At 36.5% G+C, this 23,629-nt stretch overlaps 1 protein-coding gene across 9 annotated transcripts in view; it reads left to right on the top strand.

The window, feature by feature from the left end:
* MITF (melanocyte inducing transcription factor) overlaps positions 1–23,629 on the top strand; it is a 243,277-nt gene that overhangs the window by 123,657 nt on the left and 95,991 nt on the right. For 4 of the 9 annotated variants that reach the window (XM_037139828.2, XM_037139822.2, XM_037139821.2 and 1 more), the window contains exons 2-3: positions 7,153–7,236; positions 21,442–21,691. In XM_037139828.2, the coding sequence (XP_036995723.2) occupies positions 7,153–7,236; positions 21,442–21,691 (334 nt within the window). Of the gene's footprint in view, positions 1–7,152; positions 7,237–12,646; positions 12,745–21,441; positions 21,692–23,629 lie in introns of those variants that run through there. The other 5 variants (XM_037139827.2, XM_037139824.2, XM_037139825.2 and 2 more) reach the window with 3 other exon arrangements.

Raw genomic sequence — 23,629 nt, 5'->3', positions numbered from 1 at the left:
GACCTTTTCTGAGTTTATATGTATTTTAAGTTCATACTGTCTTTTCAGATACCAAGTTTCAAAAGCATCTTCACCATTCCTTCAAAAAAATAACTTTTATTTGTCCTACAACTTGAAATTCTTTGAGTTTGTCAAGGCTGACTTTTCATTTCCTAGAGTATTTCAAAACAGAGTCCTTGTTCCTTGCATAACATTAATTCAGTGCTATTTTTTTAGAACTTTTCATAACTTACCTCATTTCATCACATTAATCTACTACCGTATTTTTCAGACCGTACGACATACCTAGGTTTTAGAGAAGGAAAATAGGGGGAAATTTTTTGAAGCAAAAAGTGTAAAATGTTTAATAACATGAATAACATAATATTTCACCAATGTAAATGTAAACAGAACTGAACAGCAGCATTAACAACCATTATTCCTCCCAAATTTGGGGGGAGTGCATCTTATAATTTGAAAATATGGTAAATAGTTAATATTAATATTCCTATTTTATAGATGCAGATCTTGAGACTCAAATTAAATGACTCACCCAAGGTGAAGCTACATGTGTGTTGTCTATGTGTCTATGTGTGTCTACATTGTAGCACCACAGTAGGCTATCTCCAGTTGCAAGATGAGGTTAATTTGATATCTGTAGGAGGGACATATCAGATATTCATTCCCTTATAAAATAGTGAACCATTCACGGTTTGCTGCCCTCAGGTTGAAACCAGTGCTCTGGATCCTTATCATATCTTGAATAAATTAGACTTTTTGTACCTTGATCTGTTGACTTTCATCCCCCTTTCTACCATAGCATGATTGTCCACAAGAAACAGTCTGTCTCTACCCTCAGCTCACTTTTTAGAAACAAACATTTAATTTGTGTGAATAGGCTAGGAAGTCTAGCTGACAAAGTATTGTTTTCTACTTTATTTTCATTCCTTTCCAGCTTCCCCTTGGACCATGAGGGATTTGGTGGTTCTTGGAGCTACTGATGCCCTGGTATCTCATTCAGTGATAGAAGTGTCAGGAAGGATGGGTTCACCTTTCTTAGTAGCCAGGACCTGGGCTAAGGTGGTTTGTGGAGGCCACTTCTAATAGCCAAATATCATGTTGCTTTAATATATATTAATATCTTGACTCATGCCTGGAAGAAGAAAAAAAGAAATGTATGTTCTGGATGATGATAAGTGGTACACACTCTTACTTAAATCCTCAACACCTTTGAGGATAGCAGAGAGATCCTATGTGCTTATTTGCTCTTCAATCTTTAATTACTTTTAGAAAGGCACTACAGTGAAAGAGAGGTCCACATTTTTATACTTAAGTGAGTTAGGAGATAACCACTAAATGGGGAGAAAAAAACACCACAATTTTAAAGTCCTGAAGTGGAAGATTTTATTTATTGTGAGTAACTTTGGCCCTCACAATGGCAGTAGCATTATTTCCCCCCATTTATTTATTTAGAGAAGTTTTACTAAATTTGTCATTTGAAGAAAACCCTTCAAAGTGGCATAATCTCAGTGTTTCCCTCTTCAATCTTGTGGTGTGTTTATTGATGAATGAATAATGTGGTGTGTTTATGCTCATGAATTTGGCTTATATTGTAGATTGTGGTCTGTTTATTGCAAATAACTTGTTTCCATTTATAGATAAGAAACAGCTTCCAAATTTTCTTCAATGAAGGAACAAATATTTCTTTTGAAGTGAACCCTAAGAGAGAGAATACCAGACAGCTCAAGATAGGAAATTAATCTTTTGTCTTGATTATTATATTAAATGAAAGGCCAAACTATGATTTTTTTTTGTATTTCTCCCTTCAATTGCTTAAAAATTTACTTCAGATGGAATTTGAGATGTCCCTTTGTAGCTTATATTTGTATTCTCAGGATAGATTTTTCTAAATAGTTTTTAATTTTTTTTCCTTTGGTTCTGAACAGTTCTTTAGTAATGTTGCATGAGCATTAATCAGGTTTACCTGAGCTCATGTTGGTCTTGTCTCCATTTTCCTTTTCACACTTAAAGGGCATCTTTTTGTGCCAGCTGCGGTCAGCAGTCTTTCAGGAGATCCTGTACCATCATTGTTACTGGGAAATTTGTTCTTGGTAGTAGAAAAAAATAGAAACAGGATAGAAGAGATAAAGGTGATTGAGTAGTATTGAACCACTACTTCTGCAGATAGGTAGGTAGTTATTAAAAATTTCCTTCAGTCACCACTGTGAAGGTATCGAATTAAAACTGCTACATCAGTTCCTTGTAACTTTTTATCCCAGTAATTTGTAGAAAGTTAGTTGTGTTCTGCAACCAAAAGGCTCCAGAGAGTATACAAGTGTGAGACCCATTTATTCCTGTTGACTTCCTTCTTAATTAATCATCACCCCTAAATTAAAATTGATAGGTCCTTCCTTACCTGATCTTTTCCTTTCCTCCCTCCCTCCCTCCCTTTCTTTCACTCTTCCTTCCAGAAAATACTTATTGAGCACTTACTATATGCCAGACACGGAGAATAAAATAAATAACAGAGGATCCTGACCTCAAGGATAAATGACAATTAAACAAATAAAATGATGACAAGTTGGATTCAGTGCCATGAAAGAAAGAAACAAACATTTGCTGGGAGGGCACAAAACAGAAGTGGGTGTTTCTGCTTCAGAGAAGACTTCCCTGGGAAGAAGTGTAAACCTGTAAGTCCTCACCTGAAAAATGAAGGGAGCTGGCATGGGAAGCAGTCCTTGGAGCTGGCGTTGGTCCTTTCCCACTCTTTCCACAGGTGATAGGGCTGTGTATGTGAGTTGGGTTCTGATGCAAGTCCATCCAAAACTTACTCTCTTGTACCTTCACTTGTGTCTTCCCCACAGCACTGAGAACAGTGTCTCTCACATGCTGGTGAGTCATAAGTGTTTGTGTTAAGGGTCTTTCGAGGGCATCTTACATTTCCCAGAATGTTAGCCTGTGGGGAGAAGAGGGGTGTCTTTGGTATTCTTGAGGGTACTTGGGATTTTCTACCCACTTTCACAGTACTCTTTTAATTTCTTCATAATAAGGCTTTTAGTGAACATTTAAAGTTCACCCATAGTAATTCCAAGTGGACACTTTAAAGAATTAAACTGTACAAGTAAAGATTTATATATTCTACAAATAAAGGGAACTTATATTCTTGTGTGTTTTCCTGCCATTCTCAGATAATCAACATAAAATGTATACAATTATATACATAGTAATATGTTTTATTATATATTACTGGTTCCCAAGGCCTGACTTACATTAGAATTTTATGAGAATCTTTTAAAAAATACAGAATTCCAAACCATATCCCTGGAGCATTTCATTCAGTTGTTTATTTCAGAGAAGATCCCTGACATTTATGCTTTTAAGTGCTCTTGAGTTGATTTTAAAGGGGTGGTGTTGGGGAGAAAGGTCCCCAGTTGCTTCTGATAAGAATACAAGTTTGGGAGCCATTGGCTGGGGTCACAATAAAACGTGAAACCTGGGCAAATGCTTCATCAGTAGTATGGTGGAGCTGGTTCAGGGTCAGTGTAGTGCTGGGCACATAATAAGCCTGAGATGTTAATTGTCGTGAGGGTAGTGAGTGGAAGAGTGAGTTCACTGAAAAGAGCAATGACCATCAGAAGAAAAGATGTACAAAAACTGTGTGCTTTGGGGGGCAATACAACGTTTGATACCCAAATAAAATAAGAAACATTCTGACTGTGATAAAGCAGTGTCTCTACTTTTCTTCAGCAGAGGTTTGGATAGGGTAACAAGTAAAGCCTCTTACCTTTTCTCTAGCTCATTCAATACAGTGAGTGAATTTTTTCTTCCAAAAGGATTCTGAGGCCCAAATTTAGAAAGAAAAAGTTCGCTTTCTCTAGGATGGTTGACAGTTTTAAAACCCAATTTAGTCAAGGTCATCTTTGAAGAGGTCAGTAAAAATTCTCATGAGTCTAGTTGATTGCTGGAATTTGGGGCAAAGAGTAGTAATCAAGATTTGAAATGCATTAAAGTACAGATATTTTTACTTTGCATTCACTATTTCATTTTTTAAAATCTTCTCTATCATATCTTTGTTTAAGTTTAGCGTTTGTGTATTTACATAGGCTTGTGTGTATGTGTGCATGTGTGTGTACAAATAACATTTGTGTGTGCACTTAGGATATTCATCTGTATTGTACAAATCTGCACTAGAGAATTGCTTACTCATTTTAGATATATTCATTTAAAATACTTATTAAATACCAATCATGGACTGTTTATTCCACTGTGTTCTGGGGCTACAGTGGTAAACTGGACTGATGTGGATTCTGCTTATTAGAAGACTTTTGTTGAATAATGGGGTGACTACTACTTGAGGACTAGTAGTTTAGTATTGGGGAAATGTATATAATAGTTTATGAATTTTTTAGATGTCACATTTAATTCAAGCATTAGTCCATTCATTGCTGTGTCCAAGAAGAGTCTTGAAGAGCATTGGTGTAATATAGATCTTTCTAAAACACTATTAATAACTTGAACACATGCCCCTTAAAAGTAATTTTATTTATACACTATTTGAATGATCAGTGGATAGCTTTCTTGGGTGTTGGATTGTTCAGGATAAAAAGCCAGGCGATGTCATTGTCTGAACATGCCAGGAGAGCATTTGACACTATAATATGTCCCTCTTGGAAGGCCCGGAATTCATGCCAGTAGTTTCATGGTCTACATTTGAGAGCTCATGCAGGATACAGATTCTTCCTGTGTGTAGGCATGTAATAAACAGGGTTTCAGTTCTGAAATGTGTCTTGGTACTTTGTAACTTTATGCAGTTACGAATAGTACCCAAAGTAGGAGAGCCCAGCTTGGCTTTTTAAAAATAATCACCTAAAAGTCCAAATATGGTAATTTTATGCCTTTTCTATTTGATCTCCCACTTGCTCTATTTCTGGTAAAGATGAATCCAGGATAGTAGACCTAACTACAATCATAATCTTAAGAACTATTTTTTAATTGAGCTTTACCGTGTGTCAGAGACTATGCCAGACACATTACACGTTATTGCCTTTATAACCTGTGGGATAGCTACTTAGCCTTTTCCTTTCTCAGGTGAAGAAACTGGGGCACAGAAAGTTCAGTAATTTGTACAAGGTCACAGAATTAGTAAGTGGTGGGATTTCCACCTGGATAAGTTGACACCAGAGCCTGTGTTGTGAATTTTTTTGCCCTACTGTGCTAGAGTCAGGAGAAGGAGAGGCTGGGAGGCTTGTAAGGGGAATAGTGTAGCGTCTGAGCCATCTTTTACCCCAGAGTCCAGCAGATACGTGGCATGTAGGAAGTGCTCCATAACTGTGATTGACAAATACAATTATCGTATCTGGGGCCTGGATTTCCTCTTCCCACCTCTATTCTTTTTACTTATTGGTCTTTAATTTTACAGTAATCTGCCTACTTCTCTCCACCCCATCTTTCCTCCTGGCCCCATGATCTGTCACTGCCTCCTACCATGACTTGCAGTGGCCAATTTTTCCCCTTCTCCAGTTGGTTCTCAGTATAGTAGCCAGAGTCAAATCTGAAAAGTCAAATCTGAGCCCACTGCTCTCCTGTTTACAACCTCCCAGTGGTTCTTGCTCTTCTTAAATCCAAATCAACGACCCATTTCTGGCCCACCAGATCCTGTGTGGTCTTGGTCCATCACAGCTTTGACCTCACGGATACCATACTTTCTCCTCACTCTGTGCCCTTCAGCCATTGTGGCACTTCCTTCTACCTTCCCACCACTGTTCAGAAAACTCTTCTTCCATGCAACCCTCCCTTGTACCCTCCAACTGCTACCCTGACTCAGATCTCAGCCCAGAGGTCCTGCCTTAAGGGAAGCTTTTTCTGACCCTTACATTTTAAGCTTTTCCAGCTCCCTATAGCAAGTATCAGATGTATCATTATATATTTGTGTGATTATTTAATATGTGTGTCCCACTATACTTTAACTCCCAGTATTTATACAGTGCCTAGGACATAGTACATGTTCCATAAATGTATATTAAACCAAAGAATGAATGAATGAAAAAATGAACAAAATAAAAAGAGCTAGCAATAGCTTGTCTGAGATTCCTGGATGGATGTTTCCTCTTATCAAAAGATGATTTCATTATATTATGGAATTTGAGATTGATTATAGCTTATAGAAACTGCATTGTTTTCCAGCCATTTACGTTAGAGAGAAACTCTTAGGCATAGAGAGGTGAAGTAACTTGCCCAGGGTATACAGCTAGTCAATGTCACATGTCTTTGTTCTGACCTTTGACTTGTGTGTGGGGAGAAAGATACATATTTTCATAACTCTGCAGGATATCTTTGGTGGGCTGAGTCTATAAAAACTGCCTCAATATTTGATAGTATTGACATTTTTATGTCAGAAGTTTAGTGTCTTTTAAGGACATGTATTTTGGTGTTCGTTTTTCTTCTTGTACACTAGTGTATGCAGAATTTAATTGGATGACTGTCTAAGAATGCACTGATTTATGGCCTAAAGATGTGTTACATCCTAAAAGGTGGTAACCACGATAAGAAGGAGCTTGCCCTTGACTCCCACTGGGACTGGTCAAGGACAGCCCTCCTTGTATTCCTGAGTTATGAGGGTAAGGAGTGCTGTCTGGATCTCTAGCCTGTCAGCAAGAGAGCATGTACAATTTATCAAGCTCTAGCTCCAGTTATACCTGTTCGTGCATGCAAAGCTGCAAGAGGTGCATGATGAGCTGATACCTGAGATCCCCTTAACTGAGAAGGGGCACAAGCAACCCTACAACCCTCCTTGATTCTGTAAGTCTATTAAGTGTTAAAAATTCACTGGTATGTAAAATTATCTCTCCTTTCAAGTTCTATAAGAAGGCTTAGGCACCACGAGACTCATCCATTACATGCATTGGGAAGGGCTAAGTGAGCATCCACAGTGCTTGCATGACTGTCTCTGCTGGTGCCTGGGTCCTTGCACAGCCCCTTTGCAGTGTGAGGCAGCATTTTTGTCCTGCAGGTACAGTAGGTACTGGATTAAACAGGTCTGCTGTTGCAGACAGACACCAGGCACCTTTCTAGCAGGAGCTGTGTTTGGATTGGAGTTTCCAGGGCCTTATCAGGAGCCACCCCTAGTGACACAGCCAGTGCCAGAACTAACTTTGACTTTCATTCTTGGCCAAGGGCTTGCAGAACACCTTACAGGGAAAAGATGGAGGCGCTGAGAGTTCAGATGTTCATGCCCTGTGCCTTTGAAAGCTTGTATCTGTAAGTGAAGTCTTATTCTGGCAATAATCCTGGGACCACTTAACAGGCATTTAAGGGGGAGGGAAGGTTTTATTGGGAGTTAAAAAATACTGGAATTGTTACTTTGTGACTGTGGCTTTAATCAGCTTGAGCTATACCTCTAGGAGGTGGATATGACAAGCAGAACAACAGTGAATTTGTGAGGGAATTGAAATGCTAGCCTCTTAGCTTTGCCTTAAAAGAACAAAAACAAAACTCTGAATGTTAATCTTAAATTAATAAGGCCGAAAAATAACTGCTTGAAAAATCTGAGAACTGCTTGATCTATAATTATAAGGTAGACTGCAGTACAGCTTTGTTATGAATTGAAAATGGATTTTCTTTAGGAAAAAGAGTGTAATGATAACATTTGTCAGAACTGTCCCATTACAGACACTTGGGGGTTTTGCTTCTCCTTTTTTATTCCTGATTGTGGAATAGTGATGGTTGCATTAGTAAACATCTCCTTTCCATTTTTATATATTGAATTTTTTCTCTTTGAGAGGAACGTCAGAATCATCTGCCTTGCATATACATGTAGAACAAGTTTGAAATAGTTTCAACGACATACTAAACTGGAGAAATAATGAATGGAGAATGGATGATACCTCCTCTGCACCTCCTTTAACATTTACTTTCAATGTTAGGTGATAAGATTTGAAAACCATACTAAAAGCTGTGTCCCTAAGTGAATTGGCATTCAAGCAAATCAACTTATGCAAAAGCCACTTCTGGAGCTTAATAATTATTTAATGAACATTCCTGGGTCATGAGGGAGGTTCTCATTGAGTCAGAAGAGCATTACGTTCAGCAACTTGTGAAGGTGTGTTTGAAGATGGCAAGAATAATGGAAAAATACTAAATGTAGTTGAACTATTTTGAGAATCTGATTCTTAAGAAAAAAATTCCCACAAATTTAAATGTGGTTAAAGTTCATAATGTTTACTCACTATATCTTTAAAAAGTCTTATAGAAGCTTTTTAAATGATTTCTAATTTCTTGTGCTGTTTTTGCTGTATCGAGTTTGCTTTTATAGTTTTTTTTAATTCTGCATGTCACTGAAGCAGTTTACCACATTTTCAGATCATAAGATGCACCTAGATTTTAGAGGAGGAAAATAGGAAAAAATTTTTGAAGCAAAAAATGTGATAAAATACTTAATAACATAAATAACATAATATTTTACCAATGTAAATGTAAACAGAACTCAACAGCAGCATTAACAACCATTATTCCTCCCAAATTGCATCTTATACTCTGGAAAATACAGTACTTATCTCTCTAAAATGATAGAGCATTTTTTATCAACAAAGTATATGTAGTTATGGATTAAAAATATCATCATGCTAGAAATGTTTAAATTTCTCCTTTGTAAATCAGGTATTCATGAGATGACAGCTGCCCCTAGTGATTCATAGTCCATGAGAATGTCCTTCATAACTTAGTAAGTTTTAACATATTAATTTTAAACAAATTAATAGATGTCATGAATTGCTAAAACATGTCATTCTGATGCAGCATAAGGACAGTAGTGCTGTCACCCTTGAATGTACACCCAAATTAACTCTGAATTTTAACTACTTTTGCTTAATTATTTTGAAGTTTTTTGAATTTTGAATGGTACGTTCTGATCAACTAAAATACTTGCCACAGGAGTAAACTTCCCCTACAAACTGTCAGAATGAAATTCTTAGCACATGTTTTTGGCAAAACTTGTTCACTGAGCTGTTGCCCATTAACTTCTTTGGTCCTATTATTTTAGGGAGGAGGCACACTGAGAATTAATTGTTTCTCTTGTATTTTCCTCTAGGAAAGTAAAAGAACACCATAGCAACATTCTAATATTTTGGCTTCCTAGGAAATAAGTTCAGTTTTCACTAGTCATGAGATGCAGAGGGTGGCAGTGTAGGAATCAGAACAGTGGAGAAGAAACCCTAGTCAGACTTTTCTGCTGTTTACGTGGTGTGTCAACCACCATTTATGAACACATTTCATTCGCGTAAGCACTCTGTGGCAAGGGTACTTTTTTTTTTGCTTCCATTTTATAAATGAGAAAATTGAGGTTTGGGTAGGTGAAGTAATAGAGCTAAAAAAGGGTTTCAGCCTTAGTGTTCTGGCTTCAGCGTTTGTGCTTTTTCTTGGTTATGTTCTGTGGATTTCTACTTAGGATACTGAAAGAATTGATTTTTCTTCCTCTGCCTTTTTATTGATGGGTCTCTCCAAGCCCATATTTCTGAATGACCCAAAGTATAATTCATTTCAGCTTTTGAGGGACCACAAATAATCCAGTGCTACAGTATGTGTCTATCAGGTGTACTTCCCTATGTCCAATTTACTATTGATTTTAAGGCAACTGTTGGGGAGGAGAAAATTCAATTAAACATGTACATTGATTATAAGATCTGTTCTGACTTGGAAAGTTTTAAAATGTGAAGGGAAAATTTGTCTTAGAATTAAGGAAATTCATTAAGTCTTTAGAGCTCAAATCTTGTTGAAAAAATGCATCTTTGTCACTGAATGATTTAAGAAATGGTTTCCGTAAAGGACTTCCAACACTGAGGTTCTGGTATTACCTGATTTTATGAAGGGGGGTATTTGTTAGTATAGAGACACCAAATTTACTCATTGAACAGATAATTATCTCATCTTATGATGTATTAGCTATTTTTCTCCATGCTGGGATATCTATACATGAATAAAACAGAAATTCCTGTCCTCAGGAAGAACCAGATATATTCCAGCCTTATCTTTAATTTTGGGGTGGGAGTGGGGGCTCATCTTATCATCATGGTCCAAAATAGCTCTTGGAGCCCCTGCCATTACAACCAAATTCCAGGGGGCATATGTCAGAAGTGTTTTTTTAAAGATTTTATTTATTTATATTTAGAGGGGAAGGGAAGGAGAGAGGGAGAAACATCGATGTATAGTTGCCTCTCGTGCGTCCCCTGCTGGGAACTGGCCTGCAACCCAGGCATGTGCCCTGACTGGAAATCGAACCTGGATCCTCTGGTTCATAGGCCTGTGCTGAATCCACTGAGCTACACCAGCCAGGGCATATGTCAGAAGTTATAAAGAACAGTATATCTCTTTAACAAGAATTTTTGGAACTACCACGTGACATTTCTGCTTAAATCTCATTGGCAAAACTTAGGCATAAAGCCAATCTAATTCCTGGAAAGCTGGAGGATATTGTAGGTAGCAGTATACCTGTCCAAACAAGGAGAAAATAGGGGAACAGATACTAGATTGGTTAAGTTGTAGCTGAAACTTGGGTAATTTTTTTTTCAAAATAACTTATTCTCTAAAATGTCACACAAAACTGTATGTGTTGTCCCAGAGCACATCAAACTGGCTTAAGGAAAAATGGAGCCCTTGTAAATCAATGTGCAACATGGAGGGTTATCATGGGGTCAGGGGTGGTTTGATTCAGGTGTTCACTGTTATCTAAACATTGGTTCCTTCTTTGTTTTTCCTTCTCAGTTCTCTGTTTCCTCTTTCAACTCACATTATTTTTTCATCTAGTTTGGCTTTTTTCCCCCCAGATAGGCCCAGAAAGCTCCATATTTACTTTCTACCATCTTTCCAAACCTTAGTATAAAGAGATTTATTTATTTTTCCCTAATAATTTTAGTCAAAGGCATAGGTCTGACTTATTGGACCATCTTGTGGCACAAGCCAGTTTGATGTGATTGGCCAGCCTGGGTTGTGTTTCTATGTCTGGAGTTAGTAGCACCACCATAACCTCATGAACTGAAAGTGAGGAGGCTGGTTCTTCAAAGTTAAATACGGGTATTTTACCAAAGAAGTGGGACAGGATCCTTGATAGGAATAAATAACTCATAACCACCTATGAGTGACATCACATGATGTTTGTCTTTTTCTGACTGGCTTATTCACTTAGCATAATGTTCTCCAGGTTCATCCATAATGTCACAAAGGCTAAAACTCATAGATGGAGAGCAGGATGACAGCTAAGAGGGGGGATTTGGCAAGGTAAGGGTTAGGGGGTTGAGGGATCGAGTGGAAAGGAAAAGGGATTTGTGCACATGGACAACAGTATGGTGATTGCTGGGGGAGGGAAGTATAAAGGTACTAAATGGCAATCAAAAATACAATAAAGATTAAATAAAGAAATTAAAATAAATTTAAAAAAACATATGACCACCATAAGTCATTACTATTCATAAGGCTGCCTCCTACACCATGAAAGGTACAGTCATTGACTTCTCCTGAAACCATAGTTTATCTTGATTTCCACTCAGTATTATAAACTTGGTGGACATGTGGTAGTTGTCAAGAATGACAGTGTAAAGCTTTTCATATATTTTCTCTGATGTGTTATGATGTTGTCTAGACAGATGTAAAGAGCATACCCTCCGTGGGAAATTATTTGAGTAAGAATGGAAGGCCTTTCTGTCTTTAAAAAGGTCTTTGCAGTTATTTTTACACTGATGTCTGAATTCTATTATTAGATTGTCAAGAGTTTTGCATTAAAAAGTCCTTTTAAAATTCTCTCGGTGGAGTATCCTGCCATTCCATATTAATTACATACATCTGAGAGAGAATGAGTTTTTCGGATCCTTTTAAAATGTTGCAGTTAGGTGTGAATGGGATTCCAAGGTGGGACAGTAAGCAAGAATTCTAGGGTTCAGTCTAGTAGAAGGAAGCTTGATATGAAACACGGAAAGCTGGAGTGTGGGACACCTCAACTCCATTTGCTTTAGAACCATTTGATACTGTGACTCTCAGAGACAGTTTCTTGAAGGGAATTGAGTGTTAAGAGTATGCCACCTCCTAGTGGCATCTGTGAAAAATGGAAATCAGTGTGGTCATAAAGTGAGAAAATGGCATCTTCACACCTGTGGTTGAAAATATTTTTTTATGAGATTGACATTCTTCTTAGTTGGAGTGTATAGGAATGAGAAACCCTTTGGGAGTGGTGTAAATAACCAACATAAACAAAATCTGATGATGAAAATTACCTGGAAAAATAGTGTTTATGTACTACTGAGGTCTCTTAACAATTATTGGTCATTACTCCTAGTTAAAGAATTTCTCTCAAGCAAACTCTCTCAACACATTTTTATTTTATTTTATAAATTGTGTATTTGTGCCACTATACTAACATTATATATATAACATGTACAAAAAAGATAGATAAAATATATGTACATATAATACTCTAATTTTTCTTCCTGTGCCTCAGGATATTCTTTTGTACTCTTTTTTGAAGCATATTGGTGTATTGGGATCATTATTAAGGTTCTCTTGATTTCGATCTAATCAGTTATTGATGTTACTCTTAATGGTACCTACTGAAGGTCCAGCTTAAGGAATATAATCTTTTCTGTTAATTCTCATGAGATGATATATTTATTGATTTTAGAGAGAGAGGAAGGGAGACACACAGAGAAACATTGATACAATAAAGAAACATCGATTGCTTGCCTCCTGTACGTGCTCCAATTGGTGAATGAGCCTGCAGCCTAGGTATGTGCCCTGACTGGGTATTGAACCCACAGCCTTTTGATGTATAGGATGATGCTCCAACCAAATGAACCACCAGTCAGGGCAAGGAATAACCCTCCAGTTTTTATCAGTGATTTGGGGTTCAGGTGTTGAAAAATACAGATTTCAGATTTTAACTTATATATCATTGGTAGTTCTTACTTTTGAGTATGTTTTCCTCCTTCTGTGGAATGAAGGGTATAGGGATACTGTCCACTTTGGACACCGTGACATCCCTCCAGCAGAAACTGGCCTTTGGAAGGCATTCAGATTTTTTTTTTTGAATGAAAGAAAAGGATAAAGACTGTCAACACTTTGTCAGGTATTTTAATTTCTTTGCACCAGAAACTTGTAGTATTTATTGTTTGAACTGGTAATGTTGGAAAATGCTGGCATTTTGACGGGTTTCCTTTTTTTTCCTTTTGACCACTAAAACGCAAGGTTGACAGTGACAGAAGTCCAGAAGATTTCGATTTTTGAAGCCAATCTCTGAAATGTGGTACTTTCACATTTATATAGGTTATATTCTCAGCTATTTTAAGTATAAGTGATAATATCTTCCTTTCTTATTTCAGTTTATCGGTACTTGCTTCCCACTCTACATGGTGAAAAAGTCATCCTTACATTTACAAAGTGATTACTTGACTGGAAAGATTAAGATAATGGAAATGCTGATCATTCTGAAATGTTAGACTGTCATTTAAAAAGACATATCCATTTACCAACTCTTACTTCAATGATCTGTGTACTTGGAAGCACTTTCAAAAGACTCCTAAGAATTTCTTTCAGCTAACAGAGCTAACCAGTTGAGGCCGTTTCCACAGATTCAGCCTGTGTGTTCCTTTTAGTTATGATAAAGTAATTGTAACCAAAGATCCACTGGCAATTTCTGGACTGATGTTTTCGTCTGTCTGGGTTTATGGCCTATTGGCAGGGGTTGTCCTCCCATTCCATCCCATTCTACATGTTGATCTGAAGGACTCTTTAGAGCTCTTGTCATACTTCTGGTGTTGGGAATGGAATATGAATTTCCTCAGACATGGGTGAAAGTGTTCTGGTCCTAGACTTAGAGATGTGGGTTCATGTCCCAGCTCCTACTAATGGCTGGGTGATCTTGGGTGTTTGAGTATTAGTTTGAGAACATGGCCAGGCATCTGAATCAATTGCACAATTTTTGTGGACATATCGATGCCTGGGACCGACCTTAACCGAACTCACTTTCCAGAGATGGAGACTGGGCATTTTGATTTTAGACAGTGTACTCAGCTGATTTTGTGATAGCCAGCCTTGTGCATTTGGAAACTCCTGTGGCTTAACCTACCCATGACATAGGTTTCTCACCTGTACTTCATGAAGATAACAGTATTGTGCCTTTCTGTGTCTCCACTGTGGATGTGAACATCAGCTGTTGTGCTTTCCTGGACAGAATTACATTGTGCCCTGGTGCAGGCACATGCTCTGCTTTGAGCTCTGTCAGCTGAATGATTATAATGAATATTAATTTTTTCTGGAGGAAAATGCTAGGATTTTTATAACTTATGAGATAATTGCAGGAGAAGTAATCTTTTCTCTTCATCTCTGAAAAACTGGGAAGTTCTCTGAATTAAATACGGATTGCCTAAACTTTAAAAGATGAATCTGCTATGGTCCAAACTTGCATATACAAAATCACCTCCCTGCATCAGGAAAGAAGTAGTATGTTCATAATAATGTAATTTTTATTTTTTACTAAGTTGTGAACTCTGTTCCTGTTTATTAGACTATATTTCAGTCATTGTGCTTAGCTTTTTACATCTATTATAAATTTTAATCGTCACAATGGCCAACAGACAGATACATTAAACACTTTTTTTAAATGCCAAACTGTACTTTATTTTTATTTTTTTAGTGGGTACAAGAGTGCTTATTTTATTTTTTCTATATTTCCCTGTGTTTATATTATTTATTTAAATATTTTAAAAATTTATTTAATTGTTGTTCAAGTACAGTTTTCTGTTTTTTACTCCCATCCCAGCCCACCCGGGCTCCCCACTTCCCTCCCATTTCCACCCCCTCTAGTTTTTGTCCATGTGTCCCTCATACTAGTTCCCGTAAATCCTTTATAAATAAGAAAAATCAAAGCTCAGAGATGGACTAACTTGGCCACAATTATAGATTAGTAAGTGGCAGAACTGGATTCTGTATGAGGAAATGCAGTGAAAAGTTTATCAGCTGCTTCTTCAGCCTAGACCAAGTTTCAACCGACCACCAGTTTCCTACCTTGGATGACCCTGATGGGGAGACCAGAGACTCATCATAGGCCTAGTAAAGGATTTGGTGTCAGTGTCAAAGGTGAGGAGTAGTCAGGCAGATATCATTTGGATGCTGGGGTAATGGGTTTAATGGAATTGCTAATGTTCTTAAGTTGTTAATGAAGGCAGTAGAATTCACTATTTGAACTTAGGAATATACCAGGTAACCTGGAGCACATGACCACCAGGTAGGTACCAGTGGTTACTTGCTATCCATATATATCAGCTGCTGGATTGAGTACTTTAACATTCACTTACTCAACACAGTACCTTTGGGAGGAACATTTTGGATAGGCTCAGAGAAAGAACTGTAATGGCCCCTTAAAGATCACTGCTCACCAGTGACTGAACTGTTGGGTTGGCCAAAAAGTCTGTTTAGTTTTTTCTGTAAAACAAAAGACAGATTTTTCATTTTCACAGTAACTTTATAGATTTGGATATTTTGAGTATGTTGGCTATCTCCCATGTTTATTGTTTTCAGTTAATGGCTTGATTTGATTGGTATCAACTTCATCTGGTCTACCCAACCATGGAGCATCAACCAGCAAGAAATACCTAGCACAGAATTTTGCAAACCACTTTTGACATGTTCGATCAGTCACGGCACCTTCTCCATACACTGTACAAATCTTTGTTTTGCCTTTCAGTTGTGTTTTCACTTTTCTTGAAATAGTAAAATGCAATATGCTAAAAATGTTGTGTATTTTCTTCCAACTTCACTATTAACATAGCTACACAAAAATTCACTAATTTTGATTTTTTTAAAGAGCCACTGATGTGACAGCTGTCACAGTACAGCCTAACAAAATTGTTTTGAATAAAGTTAAAGACAACTAAGTGCTACTAGAGCCATCTTATGGAAAAAAACAAACGAACTTCTTGGCCAACCCAATAGACTTGAGCCCATTTGAATCGAGCCCAGTTGCTGGTGTCACCATTCAGCAGTTCCCGGTTCTTGGGGAAGCTGCGTGTCTGGCTTCAGTGATTCTGATAAGTGCCAGTAAAAGTTTTTGCCTCTTTAGTTGACTTTCAAAAGGTGATTTTTTTTATGGTGAGAGATAAACCTTCCCACGTGGAACTAGATAAGAGTCAGGTAATCATATAATTGACTTAATTTTAAGGCATCTCATAAAAATTATATGGCCATTGCTTTAAAATATGTGACATTAGAGACAAAGTAGTTCCAGTACCTGGCACAGAAGAAACACTCAATAACTATTTGTTGAATAAATGACCTTTACATAACCTGATTAAAAGGAATCAGACTCCTGGAATTAGGATTATCTAATGCAGATTGAGTTTCTGTGGCCCTGGATAAGTTCAGTTAGCTTTTAAAATTAAATACACTTGGGCAGCTTTCGTTGTGTATCATTAGTGGTTTATGTATCAGATCCTTATTTTAAAAATGAGCTTTTTGGTGACCTGTAATGTTCTCATCTCAATTACAAGTTTAAAACATTATGCTCATTTGTCTTGCTAACTTTTGGAAGTGTGGCTATCTTCATTTTTATCTATAAGGTGATAATTGCAGATTCAATTATTTCTAAAAGAAAAGGATGTTAAAAGATCAAAAGTGAAGGTGAGAATGTGGGAGTTATCTTAATGAAATAGAAATATCCCACAGGGAGTGTGTGCAATGAAGTGACCACAGTCTTCCTTGGCACTTTAGTTTTGGAAGGTTTATTAATAATGTCAATTAGTGAGCTCTGGTAGATTTTCTTAGTGGAGTTTTCTTTTATTATGCAAGTCTACTATCTATTTTTTTCCTGATTGAATATTTTAGTGAATACTTTAAATGAAATTGTTGTAGACTTTAAAGTCTGAAGCCTTATTGTGGTTGTTAACTCATAATTTTAATTTAAAATGTCTCAAGAATGCTTTACTGTTAATTCAAAGGATTTTTTGCCAGTATTACAACCAGTGGCTTCTCTTGAGCAGCTAATTAGTGCGATTATTCCACAGCTGCATTTGCTAGAGCACAAAGGTTTGCTCCTGTTTTTATCAAAAGGATCAGCCTCTCTGGGAATGTTTTAAACTGACAGGCTTTGAATACTAAGTGTTGTTTATTTATTTATTTAAAATAGTGCCCCTGCCCTTTTTGTCTTGCATTAGGAAAGTACATTTTAGTTTTTATTGTCTTTTAGTAGATCTTTACCAGGTGAATAGCATGTTTCAGTAGTGGCTGCTTTTATTATGTGGATGAGTCCAAGGGTTTATAATGATAAGCAAGCTATCAACATTGTTCAGTCTACGTGTGTCACTGTAGAAAAAGAGGGTTCTTCTGGGATGCAGAAGACTTCCAACAGAGCCAGCATGCTGGAGACAGTCAGTGTGTTCCCATCTTATTGTCAAAATATTGTCTGTGGTGGATTACTCTACTTTTTCTAGCTAAATGGTGGCTTTGCTCACTCACAATTTCTTCCTGTTCCTAAATTAGTGGTATATATTTTGCCATTGAGAGAAATCATTATGGTTTTATTTAATTTAGGGGGAAAAGACTAAAAAGAAATTTACATACAGTTCCACTCTCACTCTGGCATCTATGATCATATTGTAACTTTTGCTGCTAGTCGTGTGTGTGTATTTGTTAGCATACACATACTTTCTAATTTTACATTAGAATGTGAGTACATTTTTGAATCCTACCTTTTACTCCTGTGACATGCATTTTCCTCTTCTCATTACATTTGTACATTTAAAAATACTATATTGCTAAATTCATGTATCATTCATGTATTATAATTTACTTTTCCTAAAACTGTTTTATACTTAAATCTCTTAAATGGTTTTAATTTTCCCCAGTCTTGTTGAGGTATAATTGACACAAATTGTATATATTTGAGGTATATGACATAATGATTCAACACATGCATATATTGTGAAATGATTATATCAAGCTAAATAACACATTTTTTTTTGTAGAGAGAAGAATTTAGGAAATTCTCTTAGCAATTTCAAGTACAGGGTACAGTATTCTTACCTATAACCTCCATGCTACAACGTAGATCCCCAAAACTTACTCATTTTGTAACAGTTTGTACCCTTTGGCTAACATTTTCCCTCATAATTTTCTTAACTGTTCTCATATTAAGGGACAGATTTAGGTGGTTGAAAGTATACAATTTGAAAATAATTTGTAATGTCATATTTTCTACATTTTATACTATTTTCTTAGGAAAGTTGTCAACTAATGAAATTTTGAGTCAAATTGTATGGACAGTTTCATAGCCTATGATATACTGTTGTTTTCTTAAAGGACTGTAATAATATAAGTATACCAGCAATGATTCAGAGTGATATTATCATTATATCTTTTCATTAGTGAACATTTAAAAAATTGGATCATGTCTTGAATATTATTTTGCACCCGGCTTTCCTAAATTTATTATATGAAGTTTGTCCAGAAGGTATCCAGCCATGTAATATGAAAAATAGAGACATTTTTGAACAAGATACAAGATATAAGCAACATTGTACACAGGACAATGATGCTTCAGCCCCCTTCAAAGTAGGCACCTTGGGACCTCACACAGTTCTCCCACACACAGTCAGCTGCCCCATCATATTTTTCTGAATCTCATCAATGGTCCGAAATCTCTTTCCCTTCAAGGGTGATTTTAGTTTAGGGAAAAGCCAGAAGTTGTAGGGTGCCAAATCTGGACTATAGGGGGGCTTAGTTACCTCGGTGATTTGATGTTTCAGCAAAAAACTCTGCACGAGAAATGATGGATGAGTAGGCATGTTGTTGTGATGAAACTGCCAATCACCAGTTGCCCATAGCTGCAGCCTTCTGAATCATCTGAGTAGTTTCCATGGAGGAATATTGAAGCTTAATGCAAAATTTGATGCAGATTCTTTGCTCTTCTTGTGCAGTCATTTTGAATGTGACAACCACACAGTACACGTGCTCACTCAACATTATCTAATACCCCTACTGACTAGTACAGTGAAGTCATAATTGTTCACACATGCACATTCTAGTCCACTCTCCTTGGCTCCCAGGTTACATCAGTATTGGGCAAACCATTCTTGTTGCATTAACAATGGCTGGACTTTTTCCAGACAGACCTCATATTATGTTCCCTCCACTACTTCCAGTACTACAACGGGACTACCAGTACTCCCTGGCACTACAGATACATAATTATTACAATATTATTGACTACATTTTATGTGCTGAAAAATTTATATCCCTGTGAATATTTTGTAACTACCAATTTGTACTTCTTAACCCCTTCACCTTTTTCACCCAGCCTCACAAACACTTCCTTCTGTCAACCATGTGTGTTCTTTCTATGAGTCTGTTTGTGTTTTGTTTGTTCACTTATTACATTCTTTAGATTCCACATATAAGTGAAATCATATGGTATTTGTCTTTCTCTGACTGTCTGCATTTTACTTAGCATGATGCTCTCTAGATCCATCTATGCCAAGGGTGTCAAACTCATTTTTGCTGGGGGCCACATCAGCCTTGCAGTTGCCTTCAAAGGGCTGAAATAATTTTAGGACTTTCTAAATGTAACTACTCCATAACTGTTACATTTGATTCCTTGAAGGCAGATGTGGCCCCTGGTGAAAATAAGTCTGACATCCCTGATTTATGCTGTCATAAATGGTACAGGATATGATTGTCTAGCTACTGTTCTGTACACCTGAAACTAATACAAAATAATATTGAATGTAAACTATAATTGAAAAATAAAATTTAAGTCCTTTTCAAAAAACAAATAAGTGTGCCTTAAAGAATGAATAAAATAAGTGTATTATATTGTATAGTTTTTATTCAAAACAATAAATTTATTTCTACAGCATTTTAAGTAGCTGCGTAGTATTGCATTATATGAACCTATCACAATTTACCAAAACTGTTTCCTATGGTGAGTAACAAGTAAACTGCTAGGATGATTTTTATTATGTAGTTTTCTTGGAACAGTGGGCCAATGAAGCACAGACGTTTGTCATCCGTTAGCATGTTTTGTTACCTGCAGAGCTTGAAGGAGTTAAGAGGATAGTCAGTGATCGACAGGCTTTTTTTTTTCTCCTGTTCGAAGGTAAAGACAATACTGGGGTTTATACTCAAGAAAGGAAGCTAAAGGTGCTTCCCTTGAATAGTAACTTACATAGGAGTGAATATTTTCTTCAATATTTTTTCTCCATTTTCAAGTGAAAAATTTTGTATTGTTTGTCCTAAACATGTTTTTTTGGGAAAAAAATATATATACACACACATATATGTATATGTATATATATATTGCTAGAAATTCAAAATAACTAAATTTTCTAGATGATAATAATAGTAACAGTGACTATTTATTGAGGCAGTACTATGTGGTTCTCATTGTAATAGGGGATTTATGTGAATTATTTCATTATTTTATCTAATCCTCACAAGATCCCTACAAGCTAGGGCTTTAAAGTATAATGATGCAACAGAAGCTTAAGAAACAACTCTCATTTTGTTAAATGGGTAATTGGGCAAAAAACTATTGTTATCCCTCTCTTTTGGGTGTAGTGACTAAGGCAAAGAGGGATTTAAAAACTTGATGGCCTGGAGCTGGCAAGATAAGCAATCAGAACCATATTGGGAAAATTAGGAAGTCTTTTTTCCTTAACTTATGACTAATATCTAAGCATTTTAAATAATTTTGGGAGGAGTAAGTACCCAACCATGAGAATTAGGCTTCGTGGGGAAATCACAGAGTCCATGCAGGAGAGGGCATGCCAGTGTGAATTGGAAGAAAAAAACAATACAGAGAAAACCAGGCAGAGAAGAAATGGGGTGTCAAATCAGCTCATCTTCTGCACCCTTTCCCAAAGACTAAGTGTTAACATTCTTGTCCAAATGCTTTTATTAATGATTTTTGCTCCCCATATCTTAGGAAAATTTCTCCGTTGACAAAATTCACCTTTTCTTTAAAGTACTTCATGCGAGTAAACATTTTAGACATCCTGAAGGAATTGGGATAACATGTAGGAGTACTTATTTTGTTAGATTCGGTTACGAAAAAGCAAATAAAGCAGTTCATTTTTAAGTGTGGAAATCTGGATTTCATTGACATTCATTGCTTCTTGGCCCTTTGTATGGTGGTGCTATATTTGATGGTGATGAGCAACATGCAGTATAAAATGTAAACAAAACAAGACAAAAACAAAAACAAAAAGCCACTGTAAGCTACATGGCATAAATGCCTAGATGTAATCAAGCTGACTTAACTATTAGTGACCAGTCCTGTCACCTCTTGATTTTCAACTGTGTGGAGTATTACTCTACAATTTGATTATATTCGCACAGGCTCATTTTATAGTTTGGTGTGATTTAGGGTACCCCAAAAGGCACATGAAGGATCTCATTAGGAAACTAAATGTGTGTTTTCTTGGTTTTCCACAGCAGTTCCGAGGAGCATCCTGGGGCCTCCAAGCCTCCAATAAGCTCCTCCAGTATGACATCACGAATCTTGCTACGCCAGCAACTCATGCGTGAGCAGATGCAGGAGCAGGAGCGCAGGGAGCAGCAGCAGAAGCTGCAGGCAGCCCAATTCATGCAACAGAGAGTGCCCGTGAGTCAGACACCAGCCATAAACGTCTGCGTGCCCACCACCCTCCCCTCTGCCACCCAGGTGCCGATGGAAGTCCTTAAGGTATGTGAGCGTCTCTCTTGTTGGTTGGACCAACCCCTCTCTCAAACCAATGTTTTACATTTTCTAGGAGTTTTATTTATCTGCATGTATATTTGGTCGTATGGACCTGTCTGAATCATATTTGTCATTGCCAACCTCATTAATTCTTCCATGGCTTTACATTTGCAAATTTCTGTAAGGTTAGTGGTAACTTTCACTTAATGGGATAGGAGTGATGTTCCATGAAAAATCACAATAGCAGCATCTTTCCATCTTTGGGAGAGTTTAAAAATGCACAAGTTATCTAAAATGAGCCTCTTCTAATAACTTATATACATTTTCTCCTAATACGTTCTATGGTCATTCTTTAATTTTCTTCTTTATTCAGTAAATAATTTTGGCTATAGACTCTCTTTTAGAAAGTCTCTTCAGATATAAAACTGTAGAAGAGCTTCCTGTGCTTTAATAAGCAGAGCACATAATGCTTTCATTGCAGTGAGTTGTCTGTTTTGGGTCTTTAATTTCTTGGAGGGGTGAAAACTGCAGGAGCTTGTTAGCATCTTTCTATCTGGACATATAGCTTCCTAATTACAGGGAAGTTGTAACAAGTTTAAGAATAGAATCCCATCTCACATGGGTCCACAGCACATTTGGAGATACTCCTAGTTTAAAGATAAACACTGTGACTCTTAAATATGACTGATGCAAAGAAAGTAAGAGATTCCCTTACTTAAAAAATTTTTTTATCCTGTTCACCTAATTGATCCATCCTGAAGAGTCCCAAGTGTTCCTGTTCATTAAACAATGTGAACTTTCCACATCAGTGATTCATTCTTGGTCTCTGCATTCATTGGTGTGGTCAAAAAACAAAACATCTCCCACTATTTCAAGTTTATTATTAAAGCAAATGGAGGGGATGATGGGTTATAATTGGGAAGCAATATGTAATCCTTACCAGGAAATGGGAGATTCTTTAAAACAAAGTTAAAGTCAAAATAAATTTTTTTATTTGCAAAGACTTTTTAAAAATGTAGTGATGAAATAATAAAACTCTCATGTAAAAAAACAATTAAAATTCTGTTAGAGCAAAAAAGACCCAAACGGTTTAGCATAGAAATTTTACTATTATGTGATTGAAGTTCTAGATATTGCCTCAATTAATAGATATTTGATCTTTCCCCTCCTTCCCCAAGTAAAGGCAAGGTTTTGTCTTGGAAGTAGATTATATATTAAAATTTTCTCTTTTGCTTTGGAGAAGATTGACAATCACTAAGCTTTTATAGATCTAAGATTTATTTAAGATAAGTTGTCTGCTATTCACAGAAGTCATTGTTTTGTCTATACTTTGGAATATTTAAAGTTGTATGAATTAGTAATAAAATGTGGAGAAATATGTCTATTTCATTCACTGTAATAGTCAAGTTTTTAGATCTGAAGGACAGCTTTTAGAAGAGACAACATGGGTTTGTGCTAGTAGTAATTTATGTCCAATTTAAAGGTAATATTTGATATTATATTAAAGTATATTAATTAGATCAATATTCCTATTAATGATATTACATCCCATGGTGGGAAAATTACATGAAAATTTGTTGAACCATTTCTATGTCATCTTAAAAATGGGTATCATTCTTGAATGTCTTATGACTTAAAATGTTGTTTTGAAAATGATTAAAATTAAAATCTATACTAAGTGGTTTTCCTCATATGTCGCATTTACTGTGAATGTTGGCTTGAGCTACAGTCCCCACCTTAGGTGTGCTGGAAAAATGTCCAAAGTTAAAGTACAGGTAAATTCTCAGAACCGGAAGACTTAATCTAAGTAAAAATGAGCAATTGATAAATTTATATTTTGTCTTAAATGTAGTTGATCTCTTAAGGTGTGTAGTTTTATACTTTAGTATATAAAGTAGTGAAGTGTGTCATATAAATGAAGAGTAAGAATTCTTGGCATTGCAA

Source organism: Artibeus jamaicensis, unplaced genomic scaffold (assembly GCF_021234435.1).
Source record: "Artibeus jamaicensis isolate MK-2021 breed Jamaican fruit bat unplaced genomic scaffold, CSHL_Jam_final contig_1157, whole genome shotgun sequence".
Lineage (NCBI taxonomy): Eukaryota > Metazoa > Chordata > Mammalia > Chiroptera > Phyllostomidae > Artibeus > Artibeus jamaicensis.
This window is presented reverse-complemented; position numbering and strand designations above follow the sequence as displayed.